Consider the following 17,835-nt stretch of genomic DNA (forward strand, 5'->3'; position numbering starts at 1 on the left):
ACCTGTGGACTCAGAGGAAGCGAGAGAAGAATTTTGATTCTGGGAACAGGCTGACTGGTGCAGCTTTTTCCCTCTTCCCATGTCTCTGTACAGAAAGGAAGCGCCTTTAACCCGCTTGCTTTTCTGAAGCCGAAAGGACTGTACCTGATAATACAGTGCTTTCTTAGTCTGTGAGGAAACCTGAGGTAAAATTATTTCTTCCCAGCTGTTGCTGTGGATACGAGGTCCCAGAGGCCATCCCCAAATAATTCCTCACCCTTATAAGGCAGAATCTCTATGCGCCTTTTAAAGTCAGCATCACCTGTCCAGTGACAGGTCTCTAATACCCTCCTGACAGAATGGACATTACATTCATTTTGGATGCCAGCCGGCAAAATATCCCTCTGTGCATCCCTCATATATAAGACGACGTCTTTAATATGTTCTTATGTTTGACAGGGTCACCGACCACGCTGCAGCAGCACGATCTGCAGGTCTCAGTCTAGTACCTGAGTGTGTAAATACAGACTTCAGGATAGCCTCCTGCTTTCTATCAACAGGTACCTTCAAAGTGGCCGTTCCTAAAACGGCAGTGCCACCTTTTTTGACAACCGTGTGAGCGCCTTATCCACCCTAGGGGATATCTCCCAGCGTAACTTATCCTCTGGCGGGAAAGGGTACGCCATCAGTAACTTTTTAGAAATTACCAGTTTCTTATTGGGTGGAACCCACGCTTTTCACACACTTCATTCATTCATCTGATGGGGGAACAAAACACTGCCTGCTTTTTCTCCCCAACATAAAAACCCATTTTTAGAGGGTTAATGTCAGAAATGTATAACACATTTTTTTTATTGCCGGGATCAAGTCATGGATGTTCCTAGTGGATTGTGTATATGTCTCAACCTTGTCGACACTGGAGTCAGACTCCGTGTCGACATCTGTGTCTGCCATCTGAGTGAGCGGGCGTTTGAGCCCCTGATGGCCTTTGAGACGCCTGGGCAGGCGCGGACTGAGAAGCCGGCTGTCCCACAGCTGTTACGTCATCCACCCTTTTATGTAAGGAGTTGACACTGTCGGTTTATACCTTTCACCTAACCATCCACTCTGGTGTCGGCCCCACAGGGGGCGACATCACATTTATCGGCATCTGCTCCGTCACCATATAAGCCTCCTCATTAAACATGTCGACACAGCCGTACCGACACACCGCACACACACAGGGAATGCTTTGACTGAGGACAGGACCCCACAAAGCCCTTTGGGGAGACAGAGAGAGAGTATGCCAGCACACACCAGAGCGCTATATAATGTGGGGATTAACACTATAACTGAGTGAAATTTCCCCTATAGCTGCTTGTATATATAATATTGCGCCTAAATTTAGTGCCCCCCCCCTCTCTTTTTAACCCTTTGAGCCTGAAAACTACAGGGGAGAGCCTGGGGAGCTTTCTTCCAGCTGCACTGTGAAGAGAAAATGGCGCCAGTGTGTCTGAGGGAGATAGCTCCGCCCCTTTTTCGCGGACTTTTCTCCCGCTTTTTTCTGGATTCTGGCAGGGGTATTTACCACATATATAGCCTCTGGGGCTATATATTGTGGTATTTTTGCCAGCCAAGGTGTTTTTATTGCTGCTCAGGGCGCCCCCCCCAAGCGCCCTGCACCCTCAGTGACCGGAGTGTGAAGTGTGTATGAGGAGCAATGGCGCACAGCTGCAGTGCTGTGCGCTACCTTGGTGAAGACTGATGTCTTCTGCCGCCGATTTTCCGGACCTCTTCTTGCTTCTGGCTCTGTAAGGGGGACGGCGGCGCGGCTCCGGGACCGAACACCAAGGCTGGGCCTGCGGTCGATCCCTCTGGAGCTAATGGTGTCCAGTAGCCTAAGAAGCCCAAGCTGGCTGCAAGCAGGCAGGTTCGCTTCTTCTCCCCTTAGTCCCTCGCTGCAGTGAGCCTGTTGCCAGCAGGTCTCACTAAAAATAAAAAACCTAATTCTATACTTTCTTTCTAGAAGCTCAGGAGAGCCCCTAGTGTGCATCCAACCTCGGCCGGGCACAAAATCTAACTGAGGCTTGGAGGAGGGTCATAGTGGGAGGAGCCAGTGCACACCAGGTGACCTAAAGCTTTCTTTAGTTGTGCCCAGTCTCCTGCGGAGCCGCTATTCCCCATGGTCCTTACGGAGTTCCCAGCATCCACTAGGACGTCAGAGAAAGTAATTAACACAGATAATTGACAAGTCCTGCCAACAGCACCCCCTACCCTGCAGTGCTATGTGCAGTGGCACACTCCGCACATACGTAGTTATGGCCCTGGTAAACACTATAGTGAGAACTACAAAATATATATATTTATATGGCACACAGGGCTAGATGCATCATCGCTTAGAGAATGATAAAATGGAGAGAGAGAAAGTTTCAGCCAATCAGCTCCTAACTGCCATGTCACAGGCCCTGTTTTAAATATGACAGTTAGAAGCTGATTGGCTGGTAGTTTATCACTCTCCAATTGATGATGCATCTAGCCCTAGTGACTCATACATATGGGCCTGATTCCGATTTGTACGCTAATGCCAATCCTGCCTACGGACATGCAAAACAACGCAGGTGTGGCAGGCAGCTGCTTAAAATGAAGAGAGACGCCCGTCGGACCCATCCCACATCTTAGCAACAGTGTACACATTATTCGCTATAACGATGCAGGAGCTGGGAACATTGACCCCCCCCAAGTGAGTCTATGGTCTCACAGAATGGGCACGGAAGCTGCGACGCTGATGCCATGTTTTATGTAGACAGGATCGCAGATGTCTGCAGATATACACCAAGAAGAAATCACAACACACACGTGTTTTAGCCGCTACTCCCTGTTACCTCCCACAAAACGGCCCAAGTCTGTCAATCACTTGCTTATAAATCCTCAGTGCTAGCATAGCCTTGTTTGATCGCTATTCATTCGCTGCGTGTGCACATTGGGGGTAATTCCAAGTTGATCGCAGCAGGATTTTTTTTTGCAATTGGGCAAAACCATGTGCACTGCAGGGGAGGCAGATATAACATGTGCAGAAAGAGTTATATTTGGGTGGGTTATTTTGTTCTGTGCAGGGTAAATACTGGCTGCTTTATTTTTACACTGCAAATTAGACTGCAGATTGAACACACCCCACCCAAATCTAACTCTCTCTGCACATGTTATATCTGCCTCCCCTGCAGTGCACATGGGCCCTCATTCCGAGTTGTTCGCTCGGTATTTTTCATCGCATCGCAGTGAAAATCAGCTTAGAGCGCATGCGCAATGTTCGCACTGCGACTGCGCCAAGTAACTTTGCTATGTAGAAAGTAATTTTACTCACGGCTTTTTCATCGCTCCGGCGATCGTAATGTGATTGACAGGAAATGGGTGTTACTGGGCGGAAACACGGCGTTTCAGGGGCGTGTGGCTGAAAACGCTACCGTTTCCGGAAAAAACGCAGGAGTGGCCGGAGAAACGGTGGGAGTGCCTGGGCGAACGCTGGGTGTGTTTGTGACGTCAAACAGGAACGACAAGCACTGAACTGATCGCACAGGCAGAGTAAGTCTGAAGCTACTCTGAAACTGCTAAGTAGTTAGTAATCGCAATATTGCGAATACATCGGTCGCAATTTTAAGAAGCTAAGATTCACTCCCAGTAGGCGGCGGCTTAGGGTGTGTAACTCTGCTAAATTCGCCTTGCGACCGATCAACTCGGAATGAGGGCCATGGTTTTGCCCAATTGCTAACAAAAATCCTGCTGCGATCAACTTGGAATTACCCCCATTGTCATGTATACTGTATATATATATATATATATATATATATATACACACACAAAGTATACATACACACACGCACATGTGCTGGATAAATGGCAGCACTCACAGTGAGATTCACACTAAGGGGTTGACCCAATTAAGTGCACAGAATGCAATGTGCCATTGCCACAGCTTTTCAGTGCTGGCATCGCACCCGATCTTGCAACCTTCGTGGGCTGGTTTTGCTCGGATTTGCTCGGAGCACTATGGGTTTGGCGGATAATTGGATTGACTCCTAAAAGTCTGAGAGACAAAATAGGATTTTAATTACCTACCGGTAAATCCTTTCCTCATAGACCGTAGAAGATGCTGGGGTCCACATTAGTACCATGGGATATAGACTGGTCCCTTTGAAGCCATGGGCACTTTGAGTTTAATAGTGTGGGCTGGATCCTCCCTCTATGCCCCTCCTACCAGACTCAGTCTAAAAACTGTGCCCGAGGAGACGGACATACTTCTAGAGAAGGAAATACACAGATAGTGGTGAGATTCACACCAGCTCACACATAACAGAAAACCAAGCTAACCAGCTTCAAACAATTCAGCAACGGCTGAAACAACAGTACTTAACCAAGTAACAATGCAGTACTTAACCAAGTAACAACGCAGTACTTAACTAAATAACAAATGCAGGAAAACGAAGCGCTGGGCAGGCACCCAGCATCCTCTACGGACGAGTACGGGAAGGAGAGCGCGGAGGCTCCTGCAGAACCGATTGACCAAACTGTAGGTCCTCAGAGACCAAAGTATAGAACTTAGCAAATGTGTTCGATCCTGACCAAGTAGCCGCTCGGCAAAGTTGTAAAGTCGAGACATCCCGGGCAACCGCCCAGGAAGAACCCACTTTACAAGTAGAGTGGGCCTTAACGGATTTTGGACACGGCAAGCCTACCGTAGAATAAGCATGCTGGATAGTAAACCTGATCCAGCGAGAAATTGTCTGCTTAGAAGCAGGCCACCCAAACTTGTTGGGATCATAAAGGACAAACAGAGCGTCCGACTTTCTGTGACGAGAAGTTCTCTTCACATAAATCTTCAAAGCCCTCACAACATCCAAGGATTTTGAAGAAATTGAGGAGTCAGTAGCCACTGGCACCACAATAGGTTGGTTGATATGAAAAGCGACACAACCTTCGGAAGAAATTGCTGACGCGTCCTGAGCTCAGCTCTATCTTCACGGAAAATCAAGTAGGGGCTCTTACAGGACAATGCCCCCAATTCCGACACACGTCCAGCAGATGCCAATGCCAATAGTGTGACCGCCTTCCAAGTAAGGAACTAGACATCAACCTCCTGTAAAGGGTCGAACCAATCAGACTGCAGGAACTGCAGCACCACATTAAGAACCCAAGGTGCCGTAGGAGGCACAAAAGGAGGCTCGATGTGCAGAACCCCTTTCAAGAAAGTCTGAACCTCAGGGAGGACAGCCAATTGTTTCTGGAAGAAAATGGACAAGGCCGAAATCTGGACTTTTATGGAGCCCAACCGCAGGCCCACAGCCACACCTGCTTGCAGAAAGAGAAGAAACCGCCCTAGTTGAAACTCCACCGTAGGAAACTTCTTGGATTCACCCCAAGACATGTACTTTTTCCAAAATCTATGGTAATGTTTAGACATTACTCCTTTCCTAGCCTGTATCAAGGTAGGAATAACCTTGTTCGGAATGCCCATCCGAGCTAAGATCTGGCGTTCAACCTCCATACCGTCAAACGTAGCCGTGGTAAGTCTTGATAAGCAAACGGCCCCTGTTGCAGAAGGTTCTCTCGAAGAGGAAGAGGCCGCGGATCTTCCAGCAGTAACTCCAGAAGATCAGCGTACCGAGCCCTTCTTGGCCAGTCCGGAGCAATGAGGATTGCCTGAACTCCTGTTCTCTTTATTGGTTTGAGAATCCTTGGGATGAGTGGAAGTGAAGGGAACACATACACTGACTGGAACACCCACGGAGTTACCAGGGCGTCCACCGCCACTGCCTGTGGGTCTATTGACTTGGAACAGTACCTCTGAAGCTTCTTGTTGAGGCGGGAGGCCAGCATGTCTATTTGAGGTACGCCCCAAAGACTTGTCACCTCTGCGAACACCTCTGGGTGGAGGCCCCACTCTCCTGGATGGAGATCGTGTCTGCTGAGGACTCAGAGGATGATTCTCGTTACCTCTGACATTACAGCTCTGCTCTTCGTTCCACCTTGTCGGTTTATGTAGGCCACTGTCGTTACATTATCCGACTGAACCTGAATGGCTTGATCTTTCAGAAGATGTGCCGCTTGTAGTAGACCGCTGTACGCGGCCCTTAGTTCCAGAATGTTTAACGGAAGGATGGATTCCAGACTAGACCACCTTCCTTGGAAGTTTTCCCCTTGGGTGACTGCTCCCCAACCTCTTAGACTTGCATCCATGGTTAGGAGGATCCAATTCTGAATCCCGAACCTGCGGCCCTCTAGCAGGTGAGAAGTTTGCAGCAACCAGAGGAGCGAGAGTCTGGCTTTTCGGTGACAGACATATTCTCTGGTGCATGTGAAGATGAGATCCCGACCATTTGTCCAGGAGATCCAGTTGGAAAGACAGTGCATGAAATCTTCCGTACTGTAGAGCCTCGTAGGAGGCAACCATCTTCCCCAGTCGGCTCCAGATGCAACTTTGGAAGATTCAGGATCCATCCATGATCCCGGAGTAGTTGAGTTGAGAGAGCAATGCTCTGCAACAGCTTCTCCCTGGAAGATGCTTTTATCAGCAGATCATCCAGATAAGGAATTATGTTCACACCCTGCTTGTGGAGGAGTAGCATCATCTCCGCCATGACCTTGGTGAACACCCTCGGTGCCGCGGAGAGGCCAAACAGCAGTGCCTGGAACTGATAATAACAGTCCAGCAGTGCAAATCTGAGATAAGCCTGGTCAGGCGGCCAGATCGGAATGTGAACGTATGCATCCTTGATATCCAGGGATACTAGAAATTCCCCCTCCTCCAGACCTGAGATCACCGCTCTCAGGGACTCCATCTTGAACTTGAATTCCCTCAAATAAGGGTTCAATGACTTTCGGTTCAATATTGGCCTGACCGAACCATCTGGTTTCGGTACCACAAACAGGTTTGAGTAATAACCCTTGTTTGCTAGGTGAGGTGGAACTGGAACAATTACATTTGACTTCAGCAATTTTTGAATGGCTTCCTGTAGGATAGCACTTTCTGTCAGCAAAGCTGGTAAGCCTGATTTGAAGAATCTGGGAGGTGGGAGTTCTTGCAACTCCAGTCTGTACCCCTGGATAACAATATCTTGTACCCAGGGGTCTATGCCTGATGATGTCCAGACATGACTGAAATTTCTTAATCTTGCTCCCACCTGCCCGATCTCCAGGCTGGGAGGTCCACCGTCATGCCGAGGATTTTGAGGAAGCAGAACCAGGTTTCTGTTCCTCGGAACCTGTTGGTGCAGGTTTTCTGGATTTCCCCCACCTCCTCTAAAGAAAGTGGAAGGGGGTTTGGACTTTTTAACTTTCAAGGTCCGAAAGGACTGCATTGTAGACGTAGGATAAGATTTCCTAGTAGGCAGTGCTGCTGAGGGAAGAAATGTGGACTTACCCGCAGTTGCCGTGGAGATCCACGCATCTAACGCTTTCCCAAACAGAGCCTGACCTGTGAAGGGTAGGTTCTCCACACTCTTCTTGGATTCCGCATCCGCAGACCATTGGCTTAGCCATAGACACCTGCGTGCCGAAACAGCCATGGAAGAAGCCCTCACATTGAGATGGCCAAGGTCTTTCGTGGCCTCCACCATGAAACCTGCAGAGTCCTGTATGTGACATAAGAACAATTCAATGTCACTTCTATCCATAGAAACTAATTACTCTAGTAATGTGCCTGACCACTTTATTATGGCTTTCGAAATCCACACACAAGCAATAGTGGGTCGTAACGCTACGCCAGTAGCTGTGTATAAGGATTTGAGTGTAGTCTCAATCTTACGGTCAGCCGACTCTTTTAACGTGGTGGACCCAGGGACAGGTAAAACCACTTTTTCGGACAACCTAGACACAGAAGCGTCTACTACAGGTGGGATTTCCCACTTTTTCCTGTCCTCCACAGGGAAATGAAAAGCAATGAGAACCCTTTTTGGGATCTGGAATTTTTTCTCTGGGTTTTCTCAGGATTTTTCAAACAATGCATTTAATTCCTTAGATGCAGGGAATGTAAGAGAGGATTTCTTATTATCAGTAAAGTAAGCCTCCTCTACTTGCTCAGGTACCTTATCACTAATGTGTATAATGTCCCTAATATCCTCAATCATGAGTTGTACCCCCTTAACAAGGGATGCATCTCCCCCCTGCATATCCCCATCACCGTCCCCTGTATCAGAGTCGGTATCCATGTCAGCTTGCATTATCTGGGCAAGAGTACGCTTCTTAGGGTAAATTGGGGTCTTTGAAGAGGTAGTGGGAGCTGGATACGACAAAACCTCAACAGACTTTTTCAAAACCTGTGTTTCAGTCTCATTTTGAGCTATCCAAGATGAAATTTGGGATATCATTCCCCTAATAGAATCCACCCATGGGGGTTCGGATTCAGAAGCTGAGACAGTATATTATAGTCCTGATTACGTGGAATAGACTCTTCTGGAGAAGATACACACTCTGCAGCACAGGATACAGAGTTCCTAGACATGTTTATGTGAGTTATACAAACACACACAGACAGGAAAATGCAGACACAATTTCCTCCCCGAGTACCTTCAGAGAGACACAGAGTATTTGGGGCCAGCAGCACTCGCCCCAGTAGGCAGTTATACACTAACGGCTGGCGCTGACTGAATAACTTTAATAGGATTACACAGATAATATAACACTCTCCCCCCCTTGTCTATAACCCTTGGTACCGCAGAGGTATTGGAGTTATGTGGAGGCAGCGCTCCCTGTCAGCGTTATTAGTGTGATCTGCAGGGAGAAAATGGCTCTTGTGAGATGCTGGATCCACTCTGAGAAGAAGCCCCGCCCCCTGTAATAGCGCGTCTTCCCGCATGTACAGATTATACTGGCATGAGGTGATTTCGCTGCTAACAGTGGGATTAGCCCCTGTTAGCATAGTGACCAGGGCACCCCTCACAGCGCCGCACAACAAGTACCGCTGAGCCCTCCGGAGTGCAGCCTGTCAGAGCTGCGCTCCTACCCTTGTGCCGCCATTCCCGCCGGCGACCCGCTTACCAGGGCGCCGGCGTAATACTCACCACTCCATCTTCTGGCTCTGTTAGGGGGTGGCGGCCGTGCTGCGGGAGTAATCGGTCACCTCGGGGGTTTGCGATCATCACCCTCAGGAGCTCAGTGTCCTGTCAGCGGAGATAGAGAACCATTAACCTCTAGGGTTGGTTCCTACTCCCCCTCTAAGTACCACAAAGCAGGGAGGCTGTTGCCAGCAGCCTCCCTGTACCTAACTCATTTAAAAAAAACAATAAAACTAGAAAAACTCCTAGGAGCTCCCCTAGCGGGATGCGGTCAAGATGCCGCCGGACGGAATCCCAGCGGTCGAAATCCCGACGCCGGAATCCCGACCGCCACAATCCCGACATATTCTCCCTCCGTGGGTGTCCACGACACCCATAGAGGGAGAATATAATAGTGTGCCGAGCGTAGCGAGGCACCGTGCCCACAGCGTGGCGAGCGAAGCGAGCCCGCAAGGGGCTGCGTTCCGCTCACCACCCCTGTCGGGATTGTGTGGTCGGGATTCCGGCGTCGGGATTTCGACCGCCGGGATTCCGACCGGCGGCATTTAGTACTGATCCCCCCCTAGCTGTGACCGGCTCCACCGGGCACATTTTCTAAACTGAGTTTGGTAGGAGGGGCATAGAGGGAGGAGCCAGCCCACACTATTAAACTCCTAAAGTGCCCATGGCTCCCAAGGGACCCGTCTATACCCCATGGTACTAATGTGGACCCCAGCATCCTCTAGGACGTAAGAGAAACTATCTATGCTCGATGTTTCTGTCCTTTCTTGGACTTTTGACAAAAACACAATGCAAAGTACTAGGAAAAGATATACCTTAAATAAAAGTTTACAACCCCAGTAGTGTGTGCAGGACACGTGTACTGCTGGATGCTGGAGCATACTTGCCTACTCTCCCGGAATGGCCGGGAGGCTCCAGAAAATCGGGTGACCCTCCCGGCCCCCCGGAAGAGCAGGCAAGTCTCCCGATTAAGGGGGTCCCCCCCTGCCCAGCCGCCCACTTAGAGAGTAAAGTGGGCGGTCCGAGCAGGCGATGACGCGATTCTTGTTGAATCGTGTCATCATAGCCACGCCCCCTGCTGGACAATACCGGTAATAGTGGTATTACATAGAGGGGGCGTGGCTTACATGACGCGTCCCGCCGCCACGCCCCCGTTCTGCACCTGCCACGCCTCTGGCCCACCCTCCTCTGCACTGCTCGTTGGAGCCCGCTCCCCTGCTGAGCCGACCTGGCTGCTCTCTTCCAGAGAGAGCAGCCAAAAAGTCGGCAAGTATGTGCTGGAGCAGTGGCATCACTGACTTGCAACACTCGTTACATGCATCATGATGGTCCATGCTAGCAGCACCATAGCAACAGTGGTCATAATGTAAATGCTAACCTAAACAAAGTAACATGTAACAAAAGCATTTAAAACACCTTTATATATAATGACCAAACCATGATATCTTGGTGTTCTTGGCTTGTTACGGTCTCTCCAGCTGTGCTGGCACTACATGTCCCAGCTCATCCAGGTGACAAGATGTGCTGGGACTTGTAAACCCATCACATTTGGATAGGCATAGGCAGCATTACAGTTACCCTGAGAAGTTGGAACCCCAAGACTGCTTACTTATTGTTGCAGAGCTCTTAGACCAGAGCAGCGTGTCCCTGATTGCAAAAGACCCACAGAAGGAAGTCCCAGGACCAGGCTGTCAGTGTGGCTTAAATCACTTCTGCCGAGCTACAGCCCTCCTCTCTGCCGCGGCTGGAAGCTGCCTGTCACATGCGGGAGGTGCGGATACTCTGCACTGTACAGGGAAACCGCGCAGGCTGCTGGGAAGGGGAGTGGAGCAGGAAGGGGAGGAGCACTCTCCCTTACCTAATTCCACTGTGATGAATGATCCGCTCAGGCAGCGCCCGCGGCCTGTGTGTGATCCGTGTGGGGGTGGCCTAGATTGAGGACAAGGCTAGTGATCGTGGGTCGCACATGCATTGCTAAGGGGTGGTCCTGTGCACAACCGGACCACCCCAGAGTCATGTTGATATCCTGTGGGCCTACTTTCAATGGGTGTCCTGGAGCTGCAGCTCCATCCGCCCACTGGCGTATCTATTATGGGTGCAGTGTGTGCGGTGCACACAGGCCCCTGGGTCCCACACCGCACACACTGCACCCATTTCTTCTATTCTCACCTTTGCAGCATCCATCGGTGTCTGTGTGTGGACCCCCTCCTCTCCTGTAGCCGTCACCACCGCTGCTAGCGCACTGAGCGCTAGAGTCTCTGGCACAGTGCCAGAGTCTACAGCGCATGTGCAGGACTCCGGAAAAATGGCACGGCAGCCATTTTTCGGAGTCTTGCGCATGCGCTGTAGACTCTGGCACTGTGCCAGAGTCTCAGCGCTGAGAGCGCTAATAGCAGTGGTGACGGCTACAGGAGAGGAGGGGGCCCACACGGGTCCCCTCCTCTCTAGAAACGCCGCTGCATTCGCCCCATTGTTAATCTGGCTCTGGGTACAACTACTATAGAAGATAATCCCAGAAAATACAGTATTTGTCTGACCAGAACCTGCAATGCCCATTGCCCAGGGTCTTGTTTGTCACGTGCTCCACCAGACAGATTCGTCAGACGACAGAACTGCCAACTCACATGGTGGTAGCATCTATAGTCCCTTCGTGGAGAGGACCTTACCCATAATGCAACCTCACATGGCCCTTTCCTGTGACATACTGTTTGTAATGTTACATGGTCAGCTAATTAGTGACTATAAGACATGATGATCCACTAAATTCAGCAGTTAGGAAGACAGCTTATTACAGTATAATATAACTGTGACTGTATGTGATCAGGTAAAAATCATGGTAAAAGGTACAGTATGGTGTGGGGTATTAATTGGGTTTACAGTGTGGCATATTTAATCCATTGCTGTCCAGAAATGAAAGATAATGAACATTAGGATTTACCTGTGGCATAGCCCACTAATAAAACCATGTGAGTTAGATTTGGGCTACAGGTACGAGGATTGAAAATTCCCTTCTTGTAATGCTGTAGGAATAGAAAGGAGATATTTAGTTACATATATACAGAAGTGTTTGTAGAAAAAGATAAAGGATTTTGTGGTCGCAGACATAACTAGAGATGAGCGCCTGAAATTTTTCGGGTTTTGTGTTTTGGTTTTGGGTTCGGTTCCGCGGCCGTGTTTTGGGTTCGAACGCGTTTTGGCAAAACCTCACCGAATTTTTTTTGTCGGATTCGGGTGTGTTTTGGATTCGGGTGTTTTTTTTCAAAAAACACTAAAAAACAGCTTAAATCATAGAATTTGGGGGTCATTTTGATCCCAAAGTATTATTAACCTCAAAAACCATAATTTACACTCATTTTCAGTCTATTCTGAATACCTCACACCTCACAATATTATTTTTAGTCCTAAAATTTGCACCGAGGTCGCTGTGTGAGTAAGATAAGCGACCCTAGTGGCCGACACAAACACCGGGCCCATCTAGGAGTGGCACTGCAGTGTCACGCAGGATGTCCCTTCCAAAAAACCCTCCCCAAACAGCACATGACGCAAAGAAAAAAAGAGGCGCAATGAGGTAGCTGTGTGAGTAAGATTAGCGACCCTAGTGGCCGACACAAACACCGGGCCCATCTAGGAGTGGCACTGCAGTGTCACGCAGGATGTCCCTTCCAAAAAACCCTCCCCAAACAGCACATGACGCAAAGAAAAAAAGAGGCGCAATGAGGTAGCTGTGTGAGTAAGATTAGCGACCCTAGTGGCCGACACAAACACCGGGCCCATCTAGGAGTGGCACTGCAGTGTCACGCAGGATGTCCCTTCCAAAAAACCCTCCCCAAACAGCACATGACGCAAAGAAAAAAAGAGGCGCAATGAGGTAGCTGACTGTGTGAGTAAGATTAGCGACCCTAGTGGCCGACACAAACACCGGGCCCATCTAGGAGTGGCACTGCAGTGTCACGCAGGATGTCCCTTCCAAAAAACCCTCCCCAATCAGCACATGATGCAAAGAAAAAGAAAAGAAAAAAGAGGTGCAAGATGGAATTGTCCTTGGGCCCTCCCACCCACCCTTATGTTGTATAAACAAAACAGGACATGCACACTTTAACCAACCCATCATTTCAGTGACAGGGTCTGCCACACGACTGTGACTGATATGACGGGTTGGTTTGGACCCCCCCCAAAAAAGAAGCAATTAATCTCTCCTTGCACAAACTGGCTCTACAGAGGCAAGATGTCCACCTCATCTTCACCCTCCGATATATCACCGTGTACATCCCCCTCCTCACAGATTATCAATTCGTCCCCACTGGAATCCACCATCTCAGCTCCCTGTGTACTTTGTGGAGGCAATTGCTGCTGGTCAATGTCTCCGCGGAGGAATTGATTATAATTCATTTTAATGAACATCATCTTCTCCACATTTTCTGGATGTAACCTCGTACGCCGATTGCTGACAAGGTGAGCGGCGGCACTAAACACTCTTTCGGAGTACACACTTGTGGGAGGGCAACTTAGGTAGAATAAAGCCAGTTTGTGCAAGGGCCTCCAAATTGCCTCTTTTTCCTGCCAGTATAAGTACGGACTGTGTGACGTGCCTACTTGGATGCGGTCACTCATATAATCCTCCACCATTCTATCAATGTTGAGAGAATCATATGCAGTGACAGTAGACGACATGTCCGTAATCGTTGTCAGGTCCTTCAGTCCGGACCAGATGTCAGCATCAGCAGTCGCTCCAGACTGCCCTGCATCACCGCCAGCGGGTGGGCTCGGAATTCTGAGCCTTTTCCTCGCACCCCCAGTTGCGGGAGAATGTGAAGGAGGAGATGTTGACAGGTCGCGTTCCGCTTGACTTGACAATTTTGTCACCAGCAGGTCTTTGCACCCCAGCAGACTTGTGTCTGCCGGAAAGAGAGATCCAAGGTAGGCTTTAAATCTAGGATCGAGCACGGTGGCCAAAATGTAGTGCTCTGATTTCAACAGATTGACCACCCGTGAATCCTTGTTAAGCGAATTAAGGGCTGCATCCACAAGTCCCACATGCCTAGCGGAATCGCTCCGTTTTAGCTCCTTCTTCAATGCCTCCAGCTTCTTCTGCAAAAGCCTGATGAGGGGAATGACCTGACTCAGGCTGGCAGTGTCTGAACTGACTTCACGTGTGGCAAGTTCAAAGGGCATCAGAACCTTGCACAACGTTGAAATCATTCTCCACTGCACTTGAGACAGGTGCATTCCACCTCCTATATCGTGCTCAATTGTATAGGCTTGAATGGCCTTTTGCTGCTCCTCCAACCTCTGAAGCATATAGAGGGTTGAATTCCACCTCGTTACCACTTCTTGCTTCAGATGATGGCAGGGCAGGTTCAGTAGTTTTTGGTGGTGCTCCAGTCTTCTGTACGTGGTGCCTGTACGCCGAAAGTGTCCCGCAATTTTTCTGGCCACCGACAGCATCTCTTGCACGCCCCTGTCGTTTTTTAAAAAATTCTGCACCACCAAATTCAAGGTATGTGCAAAACATGGGACGTGCTGGAATTTGCCCATATTTAATGCACACACAATATTGCTGGCGTTGTCCGATGCCACAAATCCACAGGAGAGTCCAATTGGGGTAAGCCATTCCGCGATGATCTTCCTCAGTTGCCGTAAGAGGTTTTCAGCTGTGTGCGTATTCTGGAAACCGGTGATACAAAGCGTAGCCTGCCTAGGAAAGAGTTGGCGTTTGCGAGATGCTGCTACTGGTGCCGCCGCTGCTGTTCTTGCGGCGGGAGTCCATACATCTACCCAGTGGGCTGTCACAGTCATATAGTCCTGACCCTGCCCTGCTCCACTTGTCCACATGTCCGTGGTTAAGTGGACATTGGGTACAGCTGCATTTTTTAGGACACTGGTGACTCTTTTTCTGAGGTCTGTGTACATTTTCGGTATCGCCTGCCTAGAGAAATGGAACCTAGATGGTATTTGGTACCGGGGACACAGTACCTCCAACAAGTCTCTAGTTGGCTCTGCAGTAATGATGGATACCGGAACCACGTTTCTCACCACCCAGGATGCCAAGGCCTCAGTTATCCGCTTTGCAGTAGGATGACTGCTGTGATATTTCATCTTCCTCGCAAAGGACTGTTGAACAGTCAATTGCTTACTGGAAGTAGTACAAGTGGGCTTACGACTTCCCCTCTGGGATGACCATCGACTCCCAGCGGCAACAACAGCAGCGCCAGCAGCAGTAGGCGTTACACGCAAGGATGCATCGGAGGAATCCCAGGCAGGAGAGGACTCGTCAGAATTGCCAGTGACATGGCCTGCAGGACTATTGGCATTCCTGGGGAAGGAGGAAATTGACACTGAGGGAGTTGGTGGGGTGGTTTGCGTGAGCTTGGTTACAAGAGGAAGGGATTTACTGGTCAGTGGACTGCTTCCGCTGTCACCCAAAGTTTTTGAACTTGTCACTGACTTATTATGAATGCGCTGCAGGTGACGTATAAGGGAGGATGTTCCGAGGTGGTTAACGTCCTTACCCCTACTTATTACAGCTTGACAAAGGGAACACACGGCTTGACACCTGTTGTCCGCATTTCTGGTGAAATACCTCCACACCGAAGAGCTGATTTTTTTGGTATTTTCACCTGGCATGTCAACGGCCATATTCCTCCCACGGACAACAGGTGTCTCCCCGGGTGCCTGACTTAAACAAACCACCTCACCATCAGAATCCTCCTGGTCAATTTCCTCCCCAGCGCCAGCAACACCCATATCCTCCTCATCCTGGTGTACTTCAACACTGACATCTTCAATCTGACTATCAGGAACTGGACTGCGGGTGCTCCTTCCAGCACTTGCAGGGGGCGTGCAAATGGTGGAAGGCGCATGCTCTTCACGTCCAGTGTTGGGAAGGTCAGGCATCGCAACCGACACAATTGGACTCTCCTTGTGGATTTGGGATTTCGAAGAATGCACAGTTCTTTGCTGTGCTGCTTTTGCCAGCTTGAGTCTTTTCATTTTTCTAGCGAGAGGCTGAGTGCTTCCATCCTCATGTGAAGCTGAACCACTAGCCATGAACATAGGCCAGGGCCTCAGCCGTTCCTTGCCACTCCGTGTGGTAAATGGCATATTGGCAAGTTTACGCTTCTCCTCCGACAATTTTATTTTAGGTTTTGGAGTCCTTTTTTTTCTGATATTTGGTGTTTTGGATTTGACATGCTCTGTACTATGACATTGGGCATCGGCCTTGGCAGACGACGTTGCTGGCATTTCATCGTCTCGGCCATGACTAGTGGCAGCAGCTTCAGCACGAGGTGGAAGTGGATCTTGATCTTTCCCTAATTTTGGAACCTCAACATTTTTGTTCTCCATATTTTAATAGGCACAACTAAAAGGCACCTCAGGTAAACAATGGAGATGGATACTAGTATACAATTATGGACTGCCTGCCGACTGCAGACACAGAGGTAGCCACAGCCGTGAACTACCGTACTGTACTGTGTCTGCAGCTAATATAGACTGGTTGATAAAGAGAAGATGTCTATGTAACTATGTATGTATAAAGAAGACTGAAAAAAATCCACGGTTAGGTGGTATACAATTATGGACGGACTGCCTGCCGAGTGCAGACACAGAGGTAGCCACAGCCGTGAACTACCGTACTGTACTGTGTCTGCAGCTAATATAGACTGGTTGATAAAGAGAAGATGTCTATGTAACTATGTATGTATAAAGAAGAATGAAAAAAAACCACGGTTAGGTGGTATACAATTATGGACGGACTGCCTGCCGAGTGCAGACACAGAGGTAGCCACAGCCGTGAACTACCGTACTGTACTGTGTCTGCAGCTAATATAGACTGGTTGATAAAGAGAAGATGTCTATGTAACTATGTATGTATAAAGAAGAATGAAAAAAATCCACGGTTAGGTGGTATTACAATTATGGACGGACTGCCTGCCGAGTGCAGAGACACAGAGGTAGCCACAGCCGTGAACTACCGTACTGTGTCTGCTGCGACTGGATGATAAATGATATAAAAAATATATATATATCACTACTGCAGCTGGACAGGTATATATTATATATTATATAATGACGGACCTGCTGGACACTGTCTGTCAGCAGAATGAGTTTTATTTTTATAGAATAAAAAAAAAAAAAACACACAAGTGAAGTCACACGACGAGTGTTTAACTTTTTCAGGCAATCACAATATAAGTATACTACTAACTATACTGGTGGTCAGTGTGGTCAGGTCACTGGTCAGTCACACTGGCAGTGGCACTCCTGCAGCAAAAGTGTGCACTGTTTAATTTTAATATAATATGTACTCCTGGCTCCTGCTATAACCTATAACTGGCACTGCAGTAGTGCTCCCCAGTCTCCCCCACAATTATAAGCTGTGTGAGCTGAGCAGTCAGACAGATATATATAATATTATATATAGATAATAGATGATGCAGCACACTGGCCTGAGCAGTGCACACAGATATGGTATGTGACTGACTGAGTCACTGTGTGTATCGCTTTTTTCAGGCAGAGAACGGATATATTAAATAAACTGCACTGTGTGTCTGGTGGTCACTCACTATATAATATATTATGTACTCCTGGCTCCTGCTATAACCTATAACTGGCACTGCAGTAGTGCTCCCCAGTCTCCCCCACAATTATAAGCTGTGTGAGCTGAGCAGTCAGACAGATATATATAATATTATATATAGATAATAGATGATGCAGCACACTGGCCTGAGCCTGAGCAGTGCACACAGATATGGTATGTGACTGACTGAGTCACTGTGTGTATCGCTTTTTTCAGGCAGAGAACGGATATATTAAATAAACTGCACTGTGT

The 17,835-nt window shown here is 48.7% G+C and overlaps 1 protein-coding gene across 1 annotated transcript in view; it reads right to left on the minus strand.

Moving 5' to 3' along the window:
• The window catches only part of LOC134970066 (cathepsin W-like), a 224,942-nt gene that overhangs the window by 79,461 nt on the left and 127,646 nt on the right, over positions 1 to 17,835 (minus strand). Inside the window, exon 9 of the mRNA XM_063946161.1 lies at positions 11,944 to 12,025. Coding sequence (XP_063802231.1) covers positions 11,944 to 12,025 — 82 coding nt within the window. The remainder of the gene's footprint in view (positions 1 to 11,943; positions 12,026 to 17,835) is intronic.

The sequence above is a fragment of the Pseudophryne corroboree genome, chromosome 11, assembly GCF_028390025.1.
Source record: "Pseudophryne corroboree isolate aPseCor3 chromosome 11, aPseCor3.hap2, whole genome shotgun sequence".
Classification (NCBI taxonomy): Eukaryota; Metazoa; Chordata; class Amphibia; order Anura; family Myobatrachidae; genus Pseudophryne; species Pseudophryne corroboree.